The sequence below is a fragment of the Vombatus ursinus genome, unplaced genomic scaffold (genome assembly GCF_900497805.2).
Source record: "Vombatus ursinus unplaced genomic scaffold, bare-nosed wombat genome assembly UNPS02014791.1, whole genome shotgun sequence".
Lineage (NCBI taxonomy): Eukaryota > Metazoa > Chordata > Mammalia > Diprotodontia > Vombatidae > Vombatus > Vombatus ursinus.
This window is the reverse complement of record NW_020954569.1, coordinates 50,222,033-50,248,123: the sequence shown is the minus strand read 5'-3', so window position 1 is coordinate 50,248,123 and position 26,091 is coordinate 50,222,033. Positions and strand designations below refer to the sequence as shown.

General features: G+C 37.4%; 1 protein-coding gene across 1 annotated transcript in view; it reads right to left on the bottom strand.

Moving 5' to 3' along the window:
- Positions 1 to 26,091, bottom strand: part of FHOD3 (formin homology 2 domain containing 3) — a 687,613-nt gene that overhangs the window by 246,438 nt on the left and 415,084 nt on the right. The window contains exon 6 of the mRNA XM_027869130.1: positions 25,601 to 25,695. Within this exon, the coding sequence (XP_027724931.1) occupies positions 25,601 to 25,695 (95 nt within the window). The remainder of the gene's footprint in view (positions 1 to 25,600; positions 25,696 to 26,091) is intronic.

Sequence of the window (26,091 nt, the reverse complement as noted above, 5' to 3'; positions counted from 1 at the left end):
CTAACCTAACAACCCAGACTCCAGCAGCATACTAATTAAGATGAATGAGATATGTCCTTTCTGGGAGACAGCTTGAACTCCTGACAAGGAGGGTAATCAAGTTTAGAACAGAACCACAAGGTAGAACTCCAAACATACCCACAAGTACAGAAGCTTGACCTTGAATTTCAAGGTCTACCTTGCCTGGGCTCTTCCATCTTGCTCTGAGCCTGCAATGCCTTTCCATCATGCTCAGGCACCATCTGCAGCTACCTACACCTCCTCTGGGCCTGCCTTGCCCCAACCTAGACATACTCCACACAACTCCCCTACCCCTTTCAACCCTGAGATATCTCTACCTGAGGATGAACTCCTATGGACTTGATAACCTTGGTTCATTCCCAACCTTTCATACCCTCTCCATCACTGCCATTCTGAATGCCTGGTGGCCATTATTCAAACCCTAGTCAATATCTCCACCGATCTCTCCCTTATTCCCATCCTCTTAAACCCCAGTCTCCCACTCCCACCACTGTTCTACCATTCTAATGCTACCCACACCTTTCACCATGCTCTCTGGAAGGCCTATGCTATAAATAAAAAAGTAGACTTCATTTTAAACCTTTTCCTTTCTCACTCCTTCGATCTGTTACTCACAGAGATATGGCTCCCTCCTGATAACATACTTTACAGCCGTGGTTGTACTTTCATTCATTCATCCAGGTTGTGGTAGGGGAACTGGACTACTCCTTGCTCCCCATTGCTATGTCTAAGCTCTCCCTCTGCCACCATCACTCAGTAAAGTATTGATCTCTGAGGTTCATTAAATACATATTTATCAGCCAGTCAATATTCTGGTAGCTGCTGTCTACAAACCTCCAGGACACTTCTTCCTTCTTCAGTAAGTTCAGTGCCTGTGAGGCTCACAGTCTTTCTCTTCTCCCCTCATACTAGGGGACTTCAACATACATGTAGATACTCTCTCAAATACCCTAACCTCTCAATTCTTCAACTTATTCATTCTGTATGTCCTATTCCTCTACCATACCACAACTACACACAGAGATAGTCATACCATTGATCTTGCCATCACTCACAAATTTTCCATATCCATGTTCATGAATTTTGAAATTCCTTTATCTGATCATGGTACCTCTCTCTACCTTGCAACTCCAAAACTTATTCTTCATCCTCGTTGTGACCTACAATTCTCTCTCAGGCCATCAGCCCTATATTGGCCATACTTTCTTCCATTCTCCATACTGACCCCCCTGGTGAACCAGTTCAACCTTACAATATCCTCTTCTCTCTTGCCTTTTGCCCTTTTTTTCCTACAGAACATCTTTTCCTTCTAATACTCTTGCCTTTGGTTTACTCTCACCATCCTTTGTCTTGACACCTATTCAAATGCTGTTGTGCAAACATGTGGAAAATCCCAAAACCATGCTGGTAGGTTTCACTACAAGTTTACCTTACACAATCTCAATGGGGACCTTATCACAGCAAAGCAACACTTTTACATCCCCCTTATTCGCTCACCTCAAATCCCCCCACAGCTCTCTCTCTTCACATCCCTCAGCTGAGAACCTTGTCTCATATTTCATTGAAAAAATTGAGGCCATTTGCCTTTTTTCCCCTGTTTCTCATTTCAAATTACCCCAAATCCTTCTGCTGCTAGCTGAAGAGCTTCACCTTTGTTTCACAGGAACAGATGTTCTTTCTTCTTGCCAACACAAAAACCTCTATATGCACAAGTAATCCCATTCCATTCTGTCCTCTGCAGTAGACTCCTTCTTCTACCATCCCTACTCTCTGACTAGTATTCATTGCTCCTGGTCAGCTTCAGCCAGCTGACTACTTCTCTGTTGCCTACAAACATGCCCATGTCTGTCTTCTCTATCCTCAAAAAAACTCTCAATACATCCCACCCCTGCTAGCTGTCTTCTGATATTTCTTCTCCCCTTTGTGGTTAAACTCTTTGAAGAAGTCATCTCTAATAGGCTTCCATTTCCTTTCCTCTCACTTTTCTTTAACTCTTTGTAGTTGGGCTTCTGACCTCATCATTCAACTGGAACTGCTCTCTCCAAAGTTGCTAATGATCTCTTAATTGACAGACCTAATGGCGTCTATTCAACATTCATCTACCTTGACCGCTTTGTAGCGTTTGGCATTATTGATCATCCTCTTCTCCTTGATACTTTCTTCTCTCTAGGTTTTCATGACCCTGCTCTCTCCTGGTTTTCCTTCTATCTGCCTTTACGGATCTTCATCTATGTCATGCCTACTAAGACTGGCATGACCATCAGGCAACTCTTGAGAATCCCCCAAGACTCCTTCCTGAGCCTTTTTCTTTTCTCCCCCCATACTATTGCACTTGATGGTTTCATCATCTCCCATGGTTTCTGCATATGACTTTCAGATATCTTATACTTGAGGCTCTATAGACATCTTGAACTCAACATCTCCAAAACTGAACTCATTACCTCTCTCCCTAAACTCTCTCCTCTTCCTAATTTCCCTGTTACTGTCAAGAGTGCCACCATCTTCCCAGTCACCCAGACTTAGAATGTAAGTGCCATCTTTGACTCTTCACTCTCTCATACCCTCCTACCCAAATAGTGGTGAAGCCCTGTGCATTCTACCTTAGAGACATTTCTCTTATATACCCCTTTCTCTCTTCTGACATGGCCATGACTTTGGTGAAGTCCCTCATCACCTCATGCTTAAAATACTGCAATAGATCTCACTGGCTCAAATCTCTCCCCTCTCTAATCCAACCTTACTCAGTTGTCAAATTGATCTTCCTAAAAACACAGATCTGACCTTATCACAACTGCCTTCACAGCTACACACATGTGGTTGAACAAAAATGTGGACAATCACAAAACCATGCAGATGGATTCCACTATGAGTTTATGTTACACATCTCAACTGGGACCTCATTACAGCAAGGCAACACTTTTACATCTCCCTTACTGGTAAACTCCATTGACTCCATAACACTTCTAAGATCAATTACAAAATCTTCTTTTGGGCTTTCAAAACTCTTCATAACTGGCCCTCCCCTATCTTTGCAGACTTCTTATACCTTACTCCTCTCCACATACTCTGCAATATAATGACACTGCTCTCATTGCTTTCACAAGGCATTCCATTTTCCAATGCTGAGCATTTTCCCCGGCTGTCCCCCATGCTTGGAATGCTCTCCCTCTTCATCTCTGCCTCCCAGCTTCCCTGACTTCCTTAAAGTCTCAAGTCCCATTTTCTGCAAGTCTTTCATAGTCATTCTTAATCTTAGTGCCTTCCCTCTGAGACGACTTCCAATTGATCCTGTATGTATCTTGTTTGTACATAGTTGTTTATGTGTTGTCTTCTCTGCTGGACTATGAGCTCTTTGAAAGTGGAACTTTGTTTTGTCCTTGTCTTTGTATTCGCAGTGCTTAGCATAGTAACTGGCACAGATCAAGTAGCAAATAAATCAAGTAGCAAATAAATGCTAGATGTCTGACTGATACTAGAATGACATGGACCATATTCAACCACAAATATGATCCCATCTGCCATGACAGACTTGCCTACAAAAAGGACTCTGCTTTTGGCATTTTTTTTTCATAGCCCTTTGCAGTTATGTCCTTAATGCCACATGACTAAATGATTGAGCTACTCTATAAGCAACAAGCTACAAAGACTGAGTCTAAATTAATAGCTTAATTGACATAGAAAGAGGCAAATATGCTGGCAGTCCATCTCCTCCCATTCCACCCCAATTCCCAAGATACAAAGGCACCTGGTAAAGTAACGTCTATCCCAGATGAAATGGGATCAGGAGACAGATTTACCAGGTCAACAAGACTGGACTGAACCTTAAAATGATCATTACCCTAGAAAAGCAGAGACCTAAGGCCAAGGTTACTCAATGAGTTACAACTTAACCACTAAGAGAAAAAAAGCATTAGGGTTTGATGGGGGGGGGGCGGGGAAGGTTAGGAAGGAAGCAGAGGGAATGTAGGCTCTGGGATAAGGAATGCATTTTGGGATTCAGCTGAAATAAATGAAGAAGGTTCTGAGACTTATTTGTATATCCTGGGATTGATAGTTCAAGGGAACTCAAGTGATTAGATCTCCATTACTTGCATGAGATGCCTATAGCCAAGGCATTCCAGGAGCCAGTGTCCTATCTGCAACAGCTCTTGGCCAGTGTCTAACCTCCTGCTTCCACTTTCCTTATTCTCATCTCACTTCTAGTCCAGAGCATAGTAATCTTGCTGAATAGCTGAATTCAACATTTAGTTTTAAAACTATTCGAGTGAGAGAGACAGAAAGATGGACAGAGAGAACTGGTAAGGGGGAGACAGTGAGAGAATGAGATGGATAGGGGAAAAGAGAGAGACAGGGGGAGGAGAAGGAGGAGAAGGAGGAGGAAGAGGAGGAGGGGAGAGAGAGAGAGAGAGAGAGAGAGAGAGAGAGAGAGAGAGAACTGAATTATACTTGGTATTAGCCGTCACTGTTGCACTGACAATATTTAGTTACTAGAGCAATACCCAGAAAAATAGTAAAACAGTAAAACCTAATTTGGCTGTGCAAGACTAGCTGCTTACCATTTATGCCTAAAAAGCATGAAGTATAACATTAATAATTCCTGTCATTAAGTTTGGATCAGATTAATTTTGGTTTTATTTAATTATAACATCAAACTCAGTTCACACTTGCTAAGTCTTCATGGTTTGTTTGCCACATGGTTGTATGCTCACAACTATAAATAAATAAATTATAACAGAAACAGGGCCAATGAATGAAAAGCTGGATAGGTCTCACTGCAATCTTATGTAGAAAAAAAAGGTATGAAGTGGCAAGAAAGGGTCAAGAATGGGAGAGAAGGTAAAAATTAAATTATGTTGAACTATATAGATGGCTATTTCCCTGTTCAAAAGCAGTGTTATGTCATTTGTCAGTAGAATCACCTTTCAAAATTATGACTTTTCTTTTTCCATTTTTCAGATTTTAATGTTTAATTCTTTCCCCAAGTAGCTCATAAGCGTTTATAAAGCTGTCTAATTAGTCTTCACAACCTCACAGTCAGATGAACAAGAAGCAATTTTATCATCCCCATTTCACATAGGATTTACAGAACTGCTCAAAGCCAAATAACATCCCTGTGACCAAAATGGGACCAAAATTTGAGAAACATTCTGGTCATCGCTAAGATTAGATCCTGATGGAATGCTTCAGAAAGAAATCAACAAAATTCATATATGAAAAAATGCACTTTGGAATATGAGATTTAAATCAACTATAATCTAGTCAAAGTCAAAGAAGACTAATTTCAAATAGTGATTAAATCCCAAATGAGAATATTAAATTAAGTGAAGCTTGGTAATTACAAGATTAACTCACAGTTTCTCCTAGTAAGGCTACATAAGCATATCATTAAAACTCTAGGAATTTTTCCACAATACATTCATAGTGATCAGCAAATTTTTCCCTTAAAGTACAGGAAAAAATCTACCTTATGAAAATGTTTTGATCAAGATCACTACTAACAGTTTTATTTTTAAAGTAGTTTGGGTAGTCAATTCACTAAAAAGAAAGAGAAGTTTCAATGGTTTAGTAGAAGGATGGAAGTCAGAGAACTTGGCTTCAAATCCAGCCTCTTCCATTTACTACATATATGACAACCTGGACATTATTTAGCCTGTCCAGCTTCAGTTTCTCTTTTGTAAAATGAGAGGGTTGGACTCAGTGGACTTTAAGGTCCTTTCCATCTCTAAATCTGTGGTCCTATGTTTCTGCTTTGTTGTTTAGTCATTTTCAGTCATGTCTGACTCTTCCTGACTCCTTTTCGCGGTTTTCTTGGCAAAGGAGGAAACTGAAACAAACAGGTTTAAGCGGCTTACTTGCCCAGGATTAACAGAGCTAGGAAGTATCTGAGGTCAGATTTGAACTCATCTTCCTGACTTTAAGCCTGGCACTCTATCCACTCACTGCACCACCTAGCTGCCTAGTCCTACATTAGAGTAACTAAATTCTGAGAAGCAGCATGGCCTAGTGGACAGAGTGTCAGCCTCAGAGTCATGAAAATGGTGATTCAAGCCCTCCCTTGGATACAGTGAGGTTCTCAGCTGAGTGAGTAGAAGTGGGGGAGAAGTGGGGGACACTGGAGGAAAGAAAAGATTTAGAACAGCTTCTGTGAAGAGTGGGATAAAGACCAAACTAGGGAGGAGTAAAAGGAATGCTTTGCTTCAGTAAGAACCCAGTTGAGGGGCAGCTAGGTGGCACAGTGGATAGATCACAAGCCCTAGAGTCAGGAGGACCTGAGTTCAAATCCAGACTCAGACACTTGACACTAGCTGTGTGACCCTGGGCAAGTCACTTAACTCTGATTGCCTTGCAAAAAAAAGAAGAAGAAGAAGAAAAGAAAGAAAAAGAGGTGAGACATCATAAATCTGTAGTGAACCCAATCAACTCAGTTACATGACTTCCTTTATTGTTCAGAAGTATAAGAATAAGAGTAGAAGAGAAAGTAATCCACAGCTATAGTTTGAAAAGGCATGAATGGCAACAAGATAGGGGAATAAGTCATTCAAGAACAGAAGACATATTGAACTGAAGTGTTTAACTACAGGGTTGGGGTTGAGAAAGGAGGAAAAATGTCATTACAGCAGGGATGATAGCCTAAGAAAGTATGGCAGGGCAGAAAGATCAGAGGTCAAAGTGGGAACTAAGGATAGGATCAGGGTGGGTAAGGAATAAGGAAGGGTAGAAGCATAAGAGGTTATGATCATTTAAAGGAATATCAGCGAACCCATGTGGCATCGATGACTCTTATGCCCAAAGATCACTTGTTCAAATGCAGAGTGCTCCTAAGGCTCCATCATGGCACCACTCCCCAGACTATGAGAGGTAAGGCTAGAAGCTGGGAGCAATATTCCTAACCATAATGTCAACAAGCTGAATATCCTGATATCACAGGCCTAAGCAATAAGAATTCTCAGCAATTTGTTAGGCTTTACTAAAGGACATAGTATTACTCATGCAACCACAGAATCATAGATTTAGATCTGGAATGAACCTTAGGGTTCATCTAATCTAATCCACTCATTTTTCACATAACAAAAGTAAGGCTCAGGGAGAAGTGACTTGCTTAAGGTCATGAAGATAATAATAGTTCACATTTATATAGTGCTTTCTTCATCAGGATTTATGGAGATTCCATCCTCAAAACTAAATTATTTCTAGTTTCTTTCAGTTGTCAGTGATGCAATCTTATGAAATTATGAATTAGTAAATGTATGAAAAAGCATTGCATAAGTGTTTATTATGGTGCCAGGTAGGCATGCTAAGTGCTAAGGATAGAAATACAAGCAAGATTTCAGTGCCTCCAAAGAATTTATGTTTTAATAGAGGAAGACAATACACAAAAAGACAATACATAGTACACAAAAGGGAGCTGGAAACTGGGAGAGTGTAAATGGAGGGACATGGTTTGAAAATGGCCAAGACGTGTTACGGTGGCCTAGAGTCCTGGGAAATACAAAAGAAAAACTCATCTATCAGAACCCAGAATCCCAGGGACAGAGCCTGAGTTCCAGCAGGAGGAAGATGAGGAGAGTGGATCAAGTCTGAAAATAGCTGGGAAGAGCCCTGACTGAGGCTACTAGCATTGGTGGTCTCCATGCCATCGGTCTGAACTTGGCTTGAGATGGGTATACTTTCTCTTCATCTTCTTTAAGCTCAATTAATAAGTGAATCAACAAACACATTATGATTGGTGTCGGGGATATAAAAATAAAAATGTCCCTGCCTACATGGAGCTTACTTTCTATCAGAGAAGACCAATGCATAGTTTGTCTCCATATTAGTATTTCTGTAATAAAAATTTTCAATTTAAAAGGCATTATCAGGTAGATCACCATATTTGTTCTGTTCTAAAAATTGCACAGTGATCAAAGTACATTTTAATACTGTATGATAAATATATAATATTCTCCCCTCCTTTTTGAAAAAAAAACTTACTTCTATGTGATTTATTGGGTTAAGTCTGCCAAGATGTGCCCTTGCCAGGGTAAGAAGATCCCTGGATTTACAAAGCTAATTCTGTTGAAGAAGTCTAGGAATAGTCTTGTTGCAATGTTAATTCTGGTCACTTGGAAGTGAATTGAGAAAAACAAAAACTGAGGTGATTCAAAAACCCTCTGGTTTCTTGAGTATAGCCTTTCCTGCAACAGATGTGCTCATCTACTATTTAGTATCCTCACCCCGTGTCTCATCTGGAACCCCTCCCCCCAATACCTGGAGTCTTCTTCGCTGGAAACTTACAGCTTACTAGCTAATTGACACACACCAACCATACACTCCCTCCTCCTCTTTCCTTTAAAAACCTTGGCTCTCTTCTGCATCTCCAAGCAGCCCTGTTCTGTGGGTCATCCAAGATGTGCCTGCCCCAAACTAGGAGAAAGGGAAAGAGCCTAGCATAACCTGGATGCATCTAGAGGGAGTTTCTTACGTAATCATCAGTCCCCTTCCTTCTCCAGCCACATCTTCAAAATCATCTTTCCCAAAGTCTTTGATTTCCCTGCTGGCTAAGTTGGGCACGTATCGTGCTTCTTAGGTGACTGGGATCACAATGTACCCTTCCTTCTCTTTCCTTTTCACCATGTAACCCTCTGGGTATCCCAAGTTATCACCAGATCTTCCTTTATGTGAGTTAAAATATACTAAATCAAGACCTATTGCTTTTTGCTTCATTGTCTAGTTCCTTCTGGGGAAAGTTCTGTTTTCCCACAAGTAGCTATAGCAGACTGGGACAAAATCCAAGGACCTGTTTTGGGCCAATATTATTACTACTCAAAGAAATTTATTTTTTTTTAAATATAAATTCCATTGGGTTTATAGTCAAGAGAACCTTAAATACGTAACTACATGATCACAAAATTAAATCACTGTCTTGGTAGGGCTCTAGACTTAAATTATAATTATATAATACAAATATTGTGTGATAAAACTTAAAAATTTATTTGCCTTCTATGAGTAATGGGTACCTGACAGTGAACAGACCACTCACACAAGCATAATATCTTAGATACAGAAAAGCCCTCAGAAGTCACCTACAACAAAAAAATCTTTTAATAACATCTCCAAATGATGACAAAGCCTCTGCTTGAAGATGTCCAATGTGGGGGAACCTACTATCCTCCCAAATTAAAGTATTCCTCCTCTGTTCAACTTTAAGTGTTATGGAGTTTTTCTTTACATCAACATTTAAATAACTCCTGATGTCATTGGTCCTCTTTGAAAACAAAGGACAAACAATAACTTTCACCCATTGTTCCTAGTTCTGCCCTCTAGTGCCAAGCAGAAAAAGGTAACTCCCTCTTCTACCTGAGAGTTATTCAAATATCTGAGTCTTCTTCATATTCCCCATTTCTTCCATCTATTCTCTTATGACATGTTTTCCAGTGCCCTCAACATCCTGGCCAACCTCTTCCAGGCAATACATCAATCTGTCTATCTTTCCTAAAATATGGCTCCCAGAACTGAACAAAGATCTAGAGGGATAATGTAAGCAGGGTGCAAGGTAGTGGAATTAAAGCTTTTCTCATTCTGATCATGGATCTTTTAATGCTGCCTAAGAGTGCATTGGATTTTCTGGCTGCCATCTTGTTCTTATGATTACCACTAGGCTTGTACTTCCTTCACGATCTTTTTCACATGGACACCTCTCTCTTAACTTGTATTTGAGAAGTCTAATGATGACTGACTTACTGAATACTATTCCTTGACTGAGTTATTAAATTATAGTATACATCCTAAATTTTAAGTAGTAAAAATTCATGAAAACAAATCTTGAAATCTCAAAAAAGCCATATGTAAAAGAATAGTATAATTGATTCATAGCAGCAAAAAGAGGTTCAGATAATTTTTTTTAATTTTGTAAGTTTAGTTTTGCCAGGTGTATAAAGTATGATATCAATTATAACTGAACATATTGTTCAAACAGTATTTAGCACTGCTTTTAGTAATTGTTGAGAGATCATGGAGAACAGGAGAGATTCTAAAAGACTAAAAACAGGTGAATGCTCTAATTTTAAAAAAAATTGGGGAAAAGGTAAATGATTACAGAAACTGGCTTCTAAGTAAGCTTGGCACTGGTGTTTAGTTCTAGAATGAATGATTAAATAGATGGATTGTGAATACTTATAAAAGAAAAGAGTGATCACTAATAATTTACACAGATCCATTTCATTTTCTTTTCTTATTGGATCAATGCAGATTCACCCCATTTTCTTTTCTTATTGACTGACAGGTAAGGGACACAACATAAATTTATTAATTCTTTACTGCAACAAGGCATTTGACAAAAAAGTCTCTCATAACATTCTTTTGAACAATATGGAGATACAATTTGCTGAAAACCACAGCCAAAGAGTATGGATTAATGGATTAATATCAACCTAGCAAGACATCTTTAGGGGATCACTGCAAATTCTATCATGTACCTAGTTTTATCTATAAATACCATCTATAATTTCCCTTCCATCTTAAATGGAATGAATAAATATCTATTTCCTAGTCCCCAAAGCACAAAGCTTACTCTTCAGCTAAGCCTTCAAGTTCATTTTATTTCCATTCTTAGTTCTTGCTACACTCCTACACGAACCAACTGTCTCATATTTGTGTAACACTAACTTTAATAGCCTTTCCCATAGAGACTATAGATATTACTGTATCTTTAAGAGGCAATAGTTGGAGGGACAGCTAGGTGGCGGAGTGGATAGAGCAACAGGCCTTCAGTCATGAGGACCTGAGTTCAAATGTGACCTCAGACACTAGTTGTGTGACTCTGGGCAAGTCACTTAACCCTGATTGTCTTGGAAAAAAAGAGGCAATGGTTAGTATGTGCCAAGCACCATGCTAATCTTGAGGTACTAGCAGTTTGAGTCATTCTGGAGATCTTTTACTTGTCATAGCTACAGTATAAAAGAGAACGAAGAAAATTTCTTTCCTGAGAGAACTACTTTAAATCTTATCTTGGAAAGAAACGTAACAAAGCTGAATAGTTGTGGATATGTCTCCAGAATTGAAAAGATAACAATTGTAGTGATGGTTAAAGGTGACTCTGGCTGTGATCTTTGTCATAGCTGATACACTAAAGATGATAAATTATCTTAGTTTTATTGTTGATTACAATGTTAATAATAACAATTGAAATTTATATAGTGCTTTAAAGTTAGCAAAGAGTTTTACATATATTATCTCAGTTGATTCTCACAACAACCCTAAGAGTAGGTGTTATTATTATCCCGTTTTACGGATGAGTACATTGAAGTTGACAAAGGTCAAATGACTTGCCCACAGTCTTAATAAGTGCCTGAAGTAGGACTTGAATCCAGGTCTTCCTGACTCCAAATCCAGCACTCTATTCACTAAACCATCTAGGTAGTCCTTACTAATAAATAGTTCACCTTTATGTTCATTTAAGCCTAGGAGATGGGTGGAGGGCTCTTAAGATATACATACATACATATGCAAATGTGTGCATATATGTATATATGTGTGTGTATGTACACACATGCACACACATGAGACAGAGAGGTGAATAAAAGGTTAAGGAAAATTCAAGTTTCTGAAATAAATAATTTTTAATAAATTGTGTCGGGGCCTCACCTTTACAGAAGAAAGAAAATAACATCAATAAACATAGCAACTTCATTAACAAAGAACACAGTTTTTCTCTTGTCGTGGAATCTGTTCCTCAGTCTGTGCAGCTTTGGCGTGGAATGTTGTGAGTGGAGACCATGCTGGGTTAAGAACACTTCTATTTTTCTTTTGAAAGAGTAATGATTTGCCTGCAAATGTCATCACTTTCTCCCCTGGCTGTTGGTTTCACATATCTGCAAGTATGCATTGCGTAAATGCCCTTTGGCAAGACTATAAAATCACATTTTGTTGCCCTTCTTTGTTCATGGAAAGAAAATGGATTATGATAAAAATGGAATGACATTATTTCTTTAACACTGAAATTCAATTATCAACTCTGATTCTGTTCAAGCCAAAAACAAAACAAAACAAAACAAAATAGGATCTTGTGGTAAACCCTTCTCATTAAGGGAAATTTGACTCTTCAAAGGGAAAATTCTGGGAGCTCTGGCTCTCCTAATTTCTTAATTTAATTTGAACCATGGAAACGTATTGTGTTCTATTATCATTTCCATAATCTTAAAGTACCTATTCTATGTGACTGGGTAGGTATATAACCTTTGAAAAACATAGTTTTTCTTCTCAAATAACATATCTTCAAAAGACAGACACATAAATATACCTTTTCTATTTCTAAGGTCAAAACGGTTTTTATTTAGGTCTTTTTTAAAATGTGGCTCACACATCCTCTTTTCATATTATTCATTTTTGCCAGTCAGTCTTAGGTGGCACAGAGGAATATATCTTTTTAAAATTTTATAAATCAGAAGTGATTTCTCCGAAACCACATTGCAAATACACTCCATTTAGTTAGTTAGTTAATTTATTTATTGTTTGGTTTGTATCCAGCTGCTACTCTAGAATCTAGCACACACAGATGAGCTGTGTGTGTGTGTGTATGTGTGTGTATGTATTTGGGAAGATGACGAAGGTAGAGACTGGTACATACAGTAAGTAGTACAAAGCCTATTTCAGATATAGTGTCTTTTTAAATAAAATTATGAGCTGCTAGACATGAGAATACAGTCATATTTAATTTTTACTCCTCATGGAAGCTACCACCGTGTTGTACATGCTAGGATCTCAATAAATATGTGTTGATTAAATGAGATTGAAGAAGTTGGGAACTAATACAAGCTTTGTTTTCTGGCAAATGAAAGGCAGAGGGAACAGTGAATAGTGCTGACTTCCCAAACCAAACAGCACAGAAAAAAATAAAAAGAAACCATACTGGGCATGAGGGGGAAGATGGGGAAGAGAATATCATGAGCATCAAAGGAAAAATAAAACACTTCACCTTTTGCTTAAAGAGAGAAGTGAACCTTGGATTTAAAATATGGGAGATGAGAATAATGGCAGTCATTAAGCAAAGGGGAGCAATAAATATCCATCTTGGAATATCATTACTTTCAGAATAATAGAATATTAGTGTTAAAAAGGGACTTCAAAAAATATGCAATCCAACTATATACACAATATAGGTGCTCCCTCTACAACATCCCTGAAAGATAGCCATCTAGCTTTTACTTAAGCATTTCAGTAATAGGGAGCTTGGCAGGGAGACCTTGCACTCCACCTGTATAGCCTTCAGTATGAGTCTGGTGATGGACTGTAGGGTGATCATAGATCATCTTAGCTAAGTTTATTAGGTGGCTGCAATATTGTGAATTTTTCAGGCATGATAATTTTGGAAGACAAACTACAAATTCTAAGGCATAGCAATTTGCATTGGATGAATCACATCAATGAAATTACAGAATCTTCAGGAACTAAAGATTTCAAGATGAAACAGATAAGCAAGGTTTGCAAAGCTCAGTCTTTCTATGTATATACACATATGTGTCTATATGTATACACATATAAATTATCTCATTTGATGCTCCCAACAACTCTGTCAAGTAGGTGCTATAGTAATCTCCATTTTACAGATGAGGAAAACGAAGCTGAAAAGTTAAGTGATATGCCCAGAGTCACATAGTTTGTAAGTATCTGAGGTGAGATTCAAACCCAGGTCCTCCTCACTCAAAATTCAGTGCTTTATTCACTAATTCATCTTATTTCCCAAAAGTTAAAAGAAACATTTAGTTGCATATAGGTGACAAAAAAGAAAAACAAATAAAGCTGATACTGGATTGATGTTTACTTTCTGACTTTTTTAATCCCTATCTTACACACACACACACACACACACACACACACACACACACACACACACGCAGACATAAATATACTGCACCTCTTACTCAACTGTCCATACTCTCTTCTCTCTAGCAAGCTGAGTCTACTCTCAGTTACTTGTCCCATTCAGTCCTTTTTTAAGGGTGTCTCTCTTGCTATCTGTGATGCATGTGTGGTTACCTCTGGGCATGTGCATTTCTGGGTATGTCAATGTGTTGTACTCTATATAAATGCGTGGCTACTAGTGCATCAGCATGTGCATCTTTGTATCTTGGTATATCTGATATAAATATAACATTCACACAAGTACATTTATGTCTGTCTAATTATAGGATCCTAGATCTAGAACTATAAAGAACCTTAGGGGACATCTAGATCAGAGGTGTCAAACATGCCCTCGCCCCTTGGAAGTGGTCCAAACAAGATTAAAGTATAATTGGGAAGTATTTAACAAAATAAATAAGTTTTTAATAAAGCATAAATAATATTACATTTTTAATTTTAAAAATAAGTCAATATTCAACCCAGTGTTTAGGAAAGTAAAAATCAAAAAGTACCTAGGGAAAAAAAAAAACTCCTTATTTGATTTCCCTGATGGGAAAACTGGAAAGTAGTCTGCCCAAAAATTAGGCTTAAGTTAGACCAACACCTTACACTGTATTCCATGATATATTCTAAATGGATATGTAACCTTAATGTTAATGATTAGATTATTAAGAAATTAGAAGTAAAGTAGATTATATCTCTCTCACAATTCTGAAATGTATCCTTAATCAAACAAGAATTAGAGGCAATTACAAAATGTAATACAGATAACTTTGATTGAATGAAACTGAAAAGCATAGACATAATGTACTTAGAATAAGAAGGAAAGTGATCAAATGGGGAAAAAAATCTTTTTATCAAATTTCTATGATAAGAGTTTGGTATCCAAGGTACATAAACAACTAATAAATATATATAAGACTAATAGCCATTCATTAATAGCTAAGTGGTCAAAGGATGTGAACACTTCACAAAAGAAGAATTACAAAGTATTCACAACCACGTGAAAGGGTACTCCAAATTACTAATAATAAGAGAAATGCAAATCCAAACAACCCTGAGGTTTTATCCTATTCCCTGCAAGTTGGCAAAGATGACTAAAAAAAAAAAGGAAATAGTGTTAAAGGGTTAGTGGAAATAGGCAAACTGATACATTATTGGTGGAACTGTGAAAGGGTATAACTGTTTTTGGAAAGCAATTTGGAATTATGCAAATAAAGACTAAAATATGCACACACTTTGATCCAGAGAGTCCATTACTGGCCAAGGAAGCTATCAATAAGAATGAAATCCCCTTACATACCAAAATATTTATAGTAGCACTTTTTGTGACAGTAAAACATTAGAAACAAAGTAGATGCCCATCAGTTACGCAATGGATAAACAAGTTGTGGTACATGAATGTAATACAATATTACTATGCTGTAAGAAATGATGTATGTGATGAATACAGAGAAGCACAGAAAGATCTACATGAACTCAAGGTAGAATGAAGTAAGTAGAGTCAAGAAAACAATACACAGTAACTACAACAATGTAAATGGAAAGAACTACATACCAAAAAAAAAAATCTAAAGTGATTGTAACAAAATTATAAAGATCAAGCATGACTTGAATGAGGAGATACGAGAAGAAAGCCCCAACTCACCCATTTGTGGATGTGAGAGGTCCACAGGCGTTAAGACATTGTACATGTTTTTGGATTTTTTTCAATGTTGTGCTGATTCCCCCCCCCCCCACTAAAATTACTATTTATTATGTGAGATGGCTCTCTAGAAAGAGGAGAGGGAAGAATACTGTGGATATCCATGATAATGTAAGAAACAGAAGACTTCAATCAAAACTCATTTAAAAAAGAACAGAGTTAGGAAGAAGCAGCTGGGGTAGTGGAGGAAACATCCCCAGAGAAGAAATGTAGCTCTAACACTGTTATTTTTCCTAAAGAGCTATGTCTGACTGGAGTCTGAGAATTTTTAATAAATAGATCATTTCAAATCCTTTGATACTACTTTCTAGAGTGGAAAAAGGAGCATTATACTGGAAAATCCATTTGGTCAGTGATTCATTAGTTAGCTGGGCGGGAGTGGCTGAACAACCCTCATCAATATACCAAAGAGCTAAACAGGAAGAAAGGATGGAAGAAAATGAAAAAGGAAGACAGAAAGGAGAGCAAGAGACGATAAGAAAAGAAATTCTCCCAGGGTGTATGCATGTATATGTAAATATACACGTATACAAGTGTATAAATTACATATCAAGCATGTACACATGTAGAATTTTAATTATACGTGTTGTATATAATTACATTGTATCTGTAAATATTTCTACATATGTGTATACATGTGTCAGTAGGAAGCAGAGGAGCAAATAAGGCTGGCTGAACAACCTTAATCAATGTGGTGATTACATGTAGAAACATATCTATAACATAACACATAATTACAAGTGTGTATATATGTGTGATGTGTAATAATGATAATTACACATATAACATATGGTGTGTATATTGTGACACATATTGGAGAAGATTTGGGCTCAGGGAATTTACTTTCCTCATCTTCTCTTGTTTCTCTTTCCTTTTTCTCTTTCCTATTCTCTCCTCCTTTCTTCTTTTCTTCCTCCCCCTTACCTTTTTCTTTATTTTTATCCCCTCCTCTCTTTCTGTTTTCCTTTTTTCTCTCTCCCCTTTTATTTTTCCTCTTTTTCTTCATTACTTTCAGAGTATTTCTTCTGCCTATTTCTCCTCTTCTTCCTTTTAATTCCCCTATTTCTCCCTGCAGCCCTATCTCTCCTCTTTCTTATCCTACATTGCCATGATTGGACATATGGTTATTCTTTTATTTTTTTGAGGCAAGCAGGGTTATATGACTTACCCAGGGTCAGACATGGTTATTCTTTTTAACTGAATTGTTTTCATTAAATTTTAGAAATAGAAATATTTGTTTCATATACAACCACACTAACTACAGTTAAACCACTTATGATGATACACCTGCTTAACCAGGCTAGGTCTGACTATGTCAATGTCAATTCTATAATCATTCATCAGTTACAAAAAAATCTACCAGTTTCCCTGATGCCATCTGGAGTTATCAAAGGTGACTGTCAAATGAATATAAAAACTAAGCCTCACAGAAGCAGAGGCAATATCCAGAACAGAGTCAAAAACAAACTAGGAAAAATTAAAACTGCATGTGAGATATAAATCTTTAATCAACCTTGCTAAATCAACCTAGGTTGAACATCCCACTCAGTTTTCTGAGGTCACCCAGCATCAGTTTGAAAATGGATTAATTTCCATTTTCCATTGAAAATACAGCCAAAAAGGGGTTTCAAGTCTCCTGAGGGAAACTGCAGCAGCTTCCATTATGAAACAGGGGAAAATCACCATCATCAATTACATAGCGAAATGGAAAAAAGTGGCCAAGGAGTGTGAAGCTCTGCTGTGGATTTGAGAACACTTAATGCTACCATGAGCAAGAATTCTAAGCTGTAAGAACAGGGAAATGGATTTGTGAGTTTAAAGAGAAAAGTAACATCTACATACTGTAATTCCATGTTCAGAGAACACAGAGACATATAGACCTAAGCATGGTAAGTCTGGTTAGGAGCTCTCTCTCTCTAAAGTACCTAGAAAAACTCAGACTAGCTCTCTGCTCTCCTTGGGCAAAGCTGTCACATCAATAATTTTCAGTACAGAAAATCTTAACTCAAATGCAAGATGAGAGAATGTGCTCCATCTTGAGGCATATAATATTGTTGGGTCACATGAGGCTTTGAAGTTCTCCTGTCATGCTCTCCTAGACTCAGTGTGTGTGTGTGTGTGTGTGTGTGTGTGTGTGTGTGTGTGTGTGTGTTTTGGGGGGGGTGGGGGGTTGTGTTTATGTTGGAGAGGCATGGAGGTCACAGGTCGCTCTGGGTTGGCCTGACATTCTGAAAGAGCTCCCAAAAGCAGAACATAACTAGGAATCTTTCCACTTGGGACAAGCACCACAAACTCCTCCTGGGGCAACTGGCATAAAGATGCCCTTATTGGGTGAAGGTTGAAAGAAAGCAATGACTGAGGAAGGGATACAGTGATCCTGTGAAACTAGCTCAAGGTTGTTGACAGGAAGGTTTTTCTTGGGGTAGGGGGAGCTTCCACTAATACAGGCACATGATAGCTTCCTATTTTAGCTAATTAATTCTATCAATTAAGTACTAAGCTGCGTTTCCCTCTCTAATCCCATCCCACTATGGTTATAGTTCTGAACAGAGGATATGTCAATTCTATCTCATATCATTTCAAATCCAAACTCCTTAGTCTGGTATTTTAGATTATGCAATCTCACATCAAGGGGCAGCTAAGGTAGCATAGTCGATAGAGTGCTGAACCTGAAGTTAAGAGGACCCAAGTTTAAATCTGGCCTCAGGCACTCACTTGCTGTGCAACCCTGGGCAAGTCACTTAACCCTGTTTACCTCAGTTTCCTCATTTGTAAAATGAACTGGAGAAGGAAATGGTAAACCACTCCAGTATCTTTGCCAAGAAAGCCACAGATAGAGTCACACAGAGTCAGACATGACTAATCAAGTAAACATCAACAACAAAAAAATCTTACATCTCATTATGCTTCAATATGTACCCATTAATATAGTCATTTCAGTCTTTTCACTGCCCCATTATAGTCATTTTCATTTCCCCTTCTCTCCTATCTTGCATATGTTGTTTCCTCCATGTCAAAATCCGCTTTAATCTCATCACTCAAACTCCTTATTTTAGCCAAGTTAGTCTCCTAATCAGCTTCCTTTTACTGTCACTTGCCATGGCTAGAGTTGGTTATACCAACCATGTAAGAGGTTATCTGCATAAGAAGTCACCTTGATAACAGCCTTGTTTTTTTGTACCTTGTAGCTGCTTCTCAAATAGCTTGTCTGGATGCAGACTTCACTGGCTTGCCCTAACCTCCACTGCCTATAAAGTTCCTGATTCCTCATTGCCTCTCTGGCCTCTGACCAACAACCTTGCCTTGTTGTCTCAGGTAACTATTTCTCTTTCTGGTTTCTGATGGCCAGTCCTAGCTTTAATCTACTATCTTTCCTTAACTTTTAGCTCAACAGTTCCCACACTTGTGGGTGTCAGGAGCCCTTTTACAAGTTTAAAAATATTGAGGACCTCATTATTGAGGACCTTATATCAATTATATCTAAACTGATACTCACCATATTAGAAACTAACACATCTCAGTATTATTAAGAAGATAGTTTTGATCTCAAGGACCCCCCTTTAAGGATTTCCTGGAGGTTCCTGTATCACTTTGAAAACTAGATTTAGTTCATGTCTCTTGGGCTAGTTCATGTTTTCGTCATTTCAAGCTACTACTTTCCCCTGCGATGGACACTAGGTGGCAGCATCATTTAAGATAGCTTGGTGGTTAGAACAGCTACCTTAAAGTATACATTTTAAAGTTGAGGTGCAAAACTGCCTGACAATGGGGACAACGAGGGACAGAGAGGTAATGGACAAGTAACTGTTTATGTGTACGAGATGCATGACCTTGATTGTTTGGGTCTTAGAAGTGCCTTGCTGACTTACTTGGCTACTTAAGTGTTATGTATCTTTAGCTCAACTAAAATTTAACCTTTTTTTCAGGATGGGGACTTTTGTCTTGTATTTTTTACCTACAAATGACCATTTTGTCTAACACATCAGTGCTGTATACCTAAGCATTTAAAAATACTGAAAAAGTTAACAAACATGAGTTTTTAACAGAACTTTTAAGTGGCTTTATGACAATTTTTGAAAATATTCATATGGAGGCAGGAGTTTTTGTTAAGAAAAATAACATCTAGACGTATTGGTAAGATGATATCAAAAATTCGATAGTTCTATGTAATTTATGAAGTGTCTTGTCATGAGTCAGAGTGCTATGAACCCCTTGTGGGAGTATTTAGAATTTAAGCATCCTCCTTCTTTCTCCCCTTCTCCTACTACCACAGAAGTCTTTAAAAAAGTATAAAACTATTTAATAGTTTGCATCCTGAATGAAGTAAAATGAATAAAAACATTCATTCCAAATTGCCTTACACATATTTATAGTTGTCATGAGGTGAGTTATTTTTCAGGCAAAAACCACAAAATGGCATTTAATTTTATCTCCACTATGCTTTTATTTGAGTGTGTTTTAAGAGAAAGAAAAAGGGAGAGGTTGCTAAAGAAACCCATGTGGCTGCACAGGAACTCTCTGATGAGCTTAGATGATTAAAAGACATATGAAAAATGATTGGAGGACCATAGAATTGAAAAATAATGGAAAAGTCTGGCATAAACTGTACGACTTTAAAAACAGCTAAAGCCCAGAATAAAGTAAAGCTTCTGAAAACTACTAATGACAGAAAAAGGCCTTTTAAAAAAAAGCCGTGTTTATAGTAAGAACATATTTTAAAAATAAAATATGATTTTAATAAACATCTTCCAACTCCATAATGCAAGTATAATTTTTCATTTTTTTCTCTCTAGTTCTGATTTTTAATCATTTAAAGTTTAACATTAAAAAAAACAACTGGAATACAAATGCTCACTGATTACCTTTAAAAACTTACAAGTTTACTATGTCTCTAAATTTATTACTTCTGACAAAGTAGTGATACTGGGTAATATGAAAATTAAGTATCATAATGGCAGGAAAAGTGTTTTATCTGAACTTTACGTTTTTGTTGAAGTAAATTAAATGAAACTGAGGACGGACTAGGAAAAATATGTCATAACGCACACACTCACACACATACACACACTACACACACACACACACACACACACACACACACACACACACTTTGTCTTTCCCCTCAGCTTCTAACATTCCCTCTTCCTCCTTCTCCCCTCTGGTGCCTCTCTCTACCTCTCACACATATACAGCTAGGTTAGAGTCAATCAAGCCTGAGATCTCAGAGTGGAACAGAGGCTAGTTTAGACAGAAATGAAAGAAAAGAAACATATAGAAGGCCCACATTCTTTCTCTCCTCCCCACCTCTTTCTAACACCGGCACATTCCCTACTTTTGCTCACAGGGATGCCCCATACCATCAACACAGCCTGAGGAAATGAACAAAAAAATCCAGAAATACCAATCTGAGTTGGGAACAATTTAACTGAACATGTACTTACAAGAAAGACTGGAATACACACAAAAGTACAAAACTGTACAACTTGTCTTCATTGTATTTTATACATATTGAAATTCTGAGAATTCTCTAGTCTAATGCCTGCCTATACTGGGTAGTAGCAATAGGCCACAGCTAATATATATATATATATATATATATGCTTTAATATGCATACTGCTTATGTACACAGTTCAATATTTAAGGAAATAAGTGCAAAAATACAGTGGATTAAAAAAACTAGCACTGTATTCATGTTCTCAGAAAAAAATAGATAAAGGAATTTATTTTCCTATGAATTAAGTAATTTCTAAGGTCCCTTCTATCTTTAAATCCTATGATGCTAAAATATATACTCATAGGTTCTTAAACTATAAGAAACTAAAGATGACCTCAGAGATTATGAAATCAAAGCATCTCAGAGTTATAAAGGACCCCAGACACCATCTAGTTCGACCTGTACCTAAACAAGGATATTCTCTTTAATATTGTCAATGATTAGTCTTCCAGCCTTTGCTTAAAGACCTCTAGTGAGGTGGAAACCACTCTCTCCTCAGGCTATGCATTCATCCTACTTTTGAATAGTTCTAAATATTAGGAACCCCCTCCCCCTCCACTCCAGTCTCCCTTACATTAAGCCTAAATTTACCTCTCTACTTCAACTCTGACTCATTTCTCAATCTTGCAATCTGGCTTCCAACTTGTTTACTACACTGAAGTTGTTCTATCTAAAGTTATCAAATAGCTCTTAATGGCTAATTCTGATAGCCTTTTTCAGGCATCCTTCTTGACTTCCATTTAACTTTTGATATTATTAACCACCTCTTTACTAGGGATGTCTCTTCTCTGTCAGCATTCATGAACTTCACTTGGTTTTTCAACCTAACTAACCACTCCAGTCTCCTTTGCTATATATCATCCATGTCTTACTCCATTAATGAGCATATTGGCATCTTCCAAGAAAGACATCCTCCTGGGCTCTCTTCCTCAACCCTCTCTTGATCATCTCATTAGCATCTAAGGCTTAAGTTATCATCTCTATGTAGAGAACTCCCAGATCTATATATCTAGTCAGAAGCCCTTTTCTGAAGCCCAGTTCTTCAATGACCAATTGACTAATCTTCTGCTCTAGACTCTTCTTCCTGTTCTGTAGAGGGTACCACCATCATCCCAGTCTCCTAGGTTTACAACCTCAGTCATGCTCAAACTTTTCATTTACTTTCACCCTACCCCCATATTCAATCAGTAATCAAATCTTGTCAATTAAATATTTTTTCCTTTTATTTTCATGAACTTGAGGAACATCAACAAGCATGAAAATTTCCCTACATAAAGAACAGAAAAAGATATAAAACCACGAATATCTATAATGTATAGCTTATTTTATTTTTGTATTTTTCACATTTAATATAGTTGTTTTAATATTGCCCTGCGTCATCTTCTGAACTTCATTCTGCAATCTTCTGGGTTTTTTTTATTTTTAGTGATCCATTGACATTCTTTTCTTCCTTTTTTTTTGATAAGTTTTAACAATTTTACTTTCACAATACCTCTCATATCTGTCCTCTTTTCTCTACTCAAGACTCCATTCTAGTTTAGATCACCTGGCCTATTGTAAAAACTTCCTTTTTGGTTTTCTTGCTTGTAGTCTCTCCTCTCTAATCTACTTTATACATTGACAACAAAATAGTATTTCTAAAGCACAGGTCTCACCATGTCATTCCTCTGTTCAAAAACCATTATTGGCTCCTTAGTGCCTTTAGGATAAACTACACGCTTCTCACCTTGACCTTTAAAACCTTTTATCCATGTCTTCCTACATAAAGCCAACCATAAGTAAAATACAATTTGATAGAAACATTTTTTTAGGGATGCATAACAAGTATACCTCACTTTATGGTTTTCACCATAGAACTAAGGCCATTTACTTTGGATTCATCACTATCAATTTATATGATTCATTATTGCAGTGCTAGATACAGGTCTGAAGTCTGACATCTCAGAGGCTCCTGTGAGAATAACTTCTTTATCTTCTTTTGTAGGATGGTAATTAAATAAAATCTCACTGAACAATGTAAGATTGTTGTTGTTGAGTCACTTTTCAAATGTGTCCTACTCTTCATGACCCCATTTGAGGTTTTCTTAGCAAAAGTACTGTAGTGGTTTGCCATTTCCTTCTCTAGCTCATTTTACAGATAAGGAAACTGAGGCAAAAGACTTACACGACTTGCCCAGAGTCACATAGCTAATAAGTGTCTGAGGCCAGATTTGAACTCAGGAAGAAGAGTCTTCCTGATTCTAAGCTCTATCCACTGTACCATCTAGCTGCCCCTACAGTATAAGATGCTGGATGTAAATTTGAAATAAAAATATGCAGTTCACACATTTATCATGCTGAAGAGTATGATCATTCGTCCAGTTATCTCTTCATCATTGCTATAAGCCACAGTTAACTCACATGACCCTTGCTGGCTCACCTGTGAATTAATTCAGCTGATTCCTATCTAACCTCTGTTGTTTATTTCATTTAGTTCTCTTATGTGTTCTCGTTATCTGCTATTCTTCTCATGGCTTTTCCTCCAAATAAATTGACAGTAACTTCTCTTTAATATTAGCAATATAAATCATTCTTCTCTCTCCCGCCTGGTTAATGGCTTCATGGATGATTTTTTTAAGCTGAGATTCCAGAAAACCAGAGAAACTTAAACTGGAAGGAAAATTCCCTTCAATCAGATATTATTTCCAAAAAAAACTTTTTAAAGTCAATAACTTACTTGAAATCATAAAAAACAAAGACTATTTAGATCTAGACAGGCACTTGGAATGGTTCTTTTTTTTGTTTGTTTGTGTTTTTTTCTTGGGAGGCAATTGGGGTTAAGTGACTTGCCCAGGATCATATAACTAGTAAGTGTCAAGTGTCTGAGGCTGGATTTGAACTCAGGTCTTCCTGACTTCAGGGTCAGTGCTCTATCCACTGTGCCACCCAGCTGCCCCTTCAGAATTATTCTTATCCAACTTCCTTATTTTAATAGATGAGGAAACTGAAGCCCAGAGTGGCTAAGTGATTCCCTCAAGATCATACTTCCTTACTAAGCCTAGGCCTTATGGTGGCATTTTTCAATTTGTGGAATGTTTCTTGAATATGGACTTTCTTGAATTGGTAAAAAAAATTATGACAGAAAGCCACATATGGATTACTATGTTTAGTCATCCATGGGTGTTCCATTTGGGGAAGAACATAGTAAATACTATACAATAAGATTTTATTTCATTGTAATCTTATATAGAAGAGAATAAAGTTATTATCAATACTAGACCCTGTGATCTGTCTGACCTAAATCTGGATCCAACACTTAAATGATGGCACATACAATTTGAAGACAGAGAAAAATTAAAATTCTAGAATCCTTAGTTTTATAGTTATAACATGTGCAGTGAAGTAGACATCTTATCTGTTCCTAAAGAACAAGACTTTAGTGCAAGAATATTGATGAGTTGGGAGCCATCCCAAAGGTAATTAAGATGGTGAGAAGTCTCAAGACCTTTCCATGGCTGAAGGATCTAGGGTTATTTTGCCTGACGACGTCTAGGAGAAGTTATATCTGTCTTTGGTAATTGAAGGGATTTTACACATGGAGGAAGAAGTCAACTCGTTTTCTTTAGCCCTTAAGGACAGAACTAACAACCATGTGTGAAGATGCAGAGAGCCAAATGTGCAGCTGATGTAAGGAAGGATTTATAGACAGAGAGGTCCAATTACAGAGTGGGATGCATAGAGAGAGAGTGGGTTCCTCTTCATCAGAGGTCTTCAGTTAGTGGCCATATGGCTTCTTTGCTACTATGTCATAGAGGGGATTGCTTTACGTTTATGAGTCGGATTAAATGGCCTCTCGGGTCCCTTAGCTAAGTTAGGTCTTGGGGGAGTAGGGGAACAGACTGTTGCCAAACACATACTCAAAACCTTTCCAATTTCATAGGACCTGCTTCAGTTTATGTTTTGTGCTGGCATAAACACTGAGAACCCAGGATTATTTCTGTGCCAGAAAGAGGCAGCAGATCTGGGCTCCAGTTACAGAAAATAAGATCAGAAGGTAAGCTGGCAATTATTCATATGGATTCTGGGCCAAATGGAAGGATATTTATTGCAATCAAATCCAAAATTCAGTAACATTGTCATTAATGACTGTTTAAAATTTTATTACCAAAATATTAAGGCAGTCCCATTATAAATATATGAATTCTTGAAATAAAAATCAATAGAAATGTCCCCAAGCTTCCATGGTGACTTGTTGGGTTTATTTCAGAGGGAGTTAAAATTCAGAGAGATAGCAGACTTGATGGGATGGCTTCCAAGGTCCCAACTAACTCTGAAATTCAGTGATTATTAAAACATGTCACATTTCATTTATTCGGTATTCATAAAAAATCTAAAAGGTAATCTACCACATTTGTACTGTGACATGCCTAGGGCAAAGTGACACAAGATTTTTTTTTCTGGCCATAAGAAAGGGTATTTGCCTATACATTGCATGAAATACTTAACTTTGGCATTTTCTTACCTTAGAACCAATGAGAGTATACAGCCATTGAATGGTTTCATTATGATTTATGACTCCATTCATCCCGTCTACATACAACATAATCTGGCCCAAAGCTATAGAAAGGAAAAGAAACAAGGAGGCATTATGGTTTCTTGTAAAAATATTTCTAATCTATGAATATCACAAATAAGCATTCATCATATATCATGATATTAATCAAGAAATTTTCATTCCTTGAGCACTTAGATTCAACACGTTCCAGGAAGGATTTAAAGAGGACTGATTAATGAGCTTTTGGTACTGGCTGTACTTCATTGCCAGAAATGAAGGCAAGAAGAGAGAGATGCATTCCCTGGCATTGGTTCGAAGGAACTAGTCTAGGGCAAAGTCCAGGGTGAAAGTCATGGAATTACAGGACCCAAGGTAAAAAAAAAAAATACTAGTAAGAGTGTCATGTGAAAAAGGGATTAGACTTATTCTGTTTGGTCCTGAGGGGCAAAATGAGAACC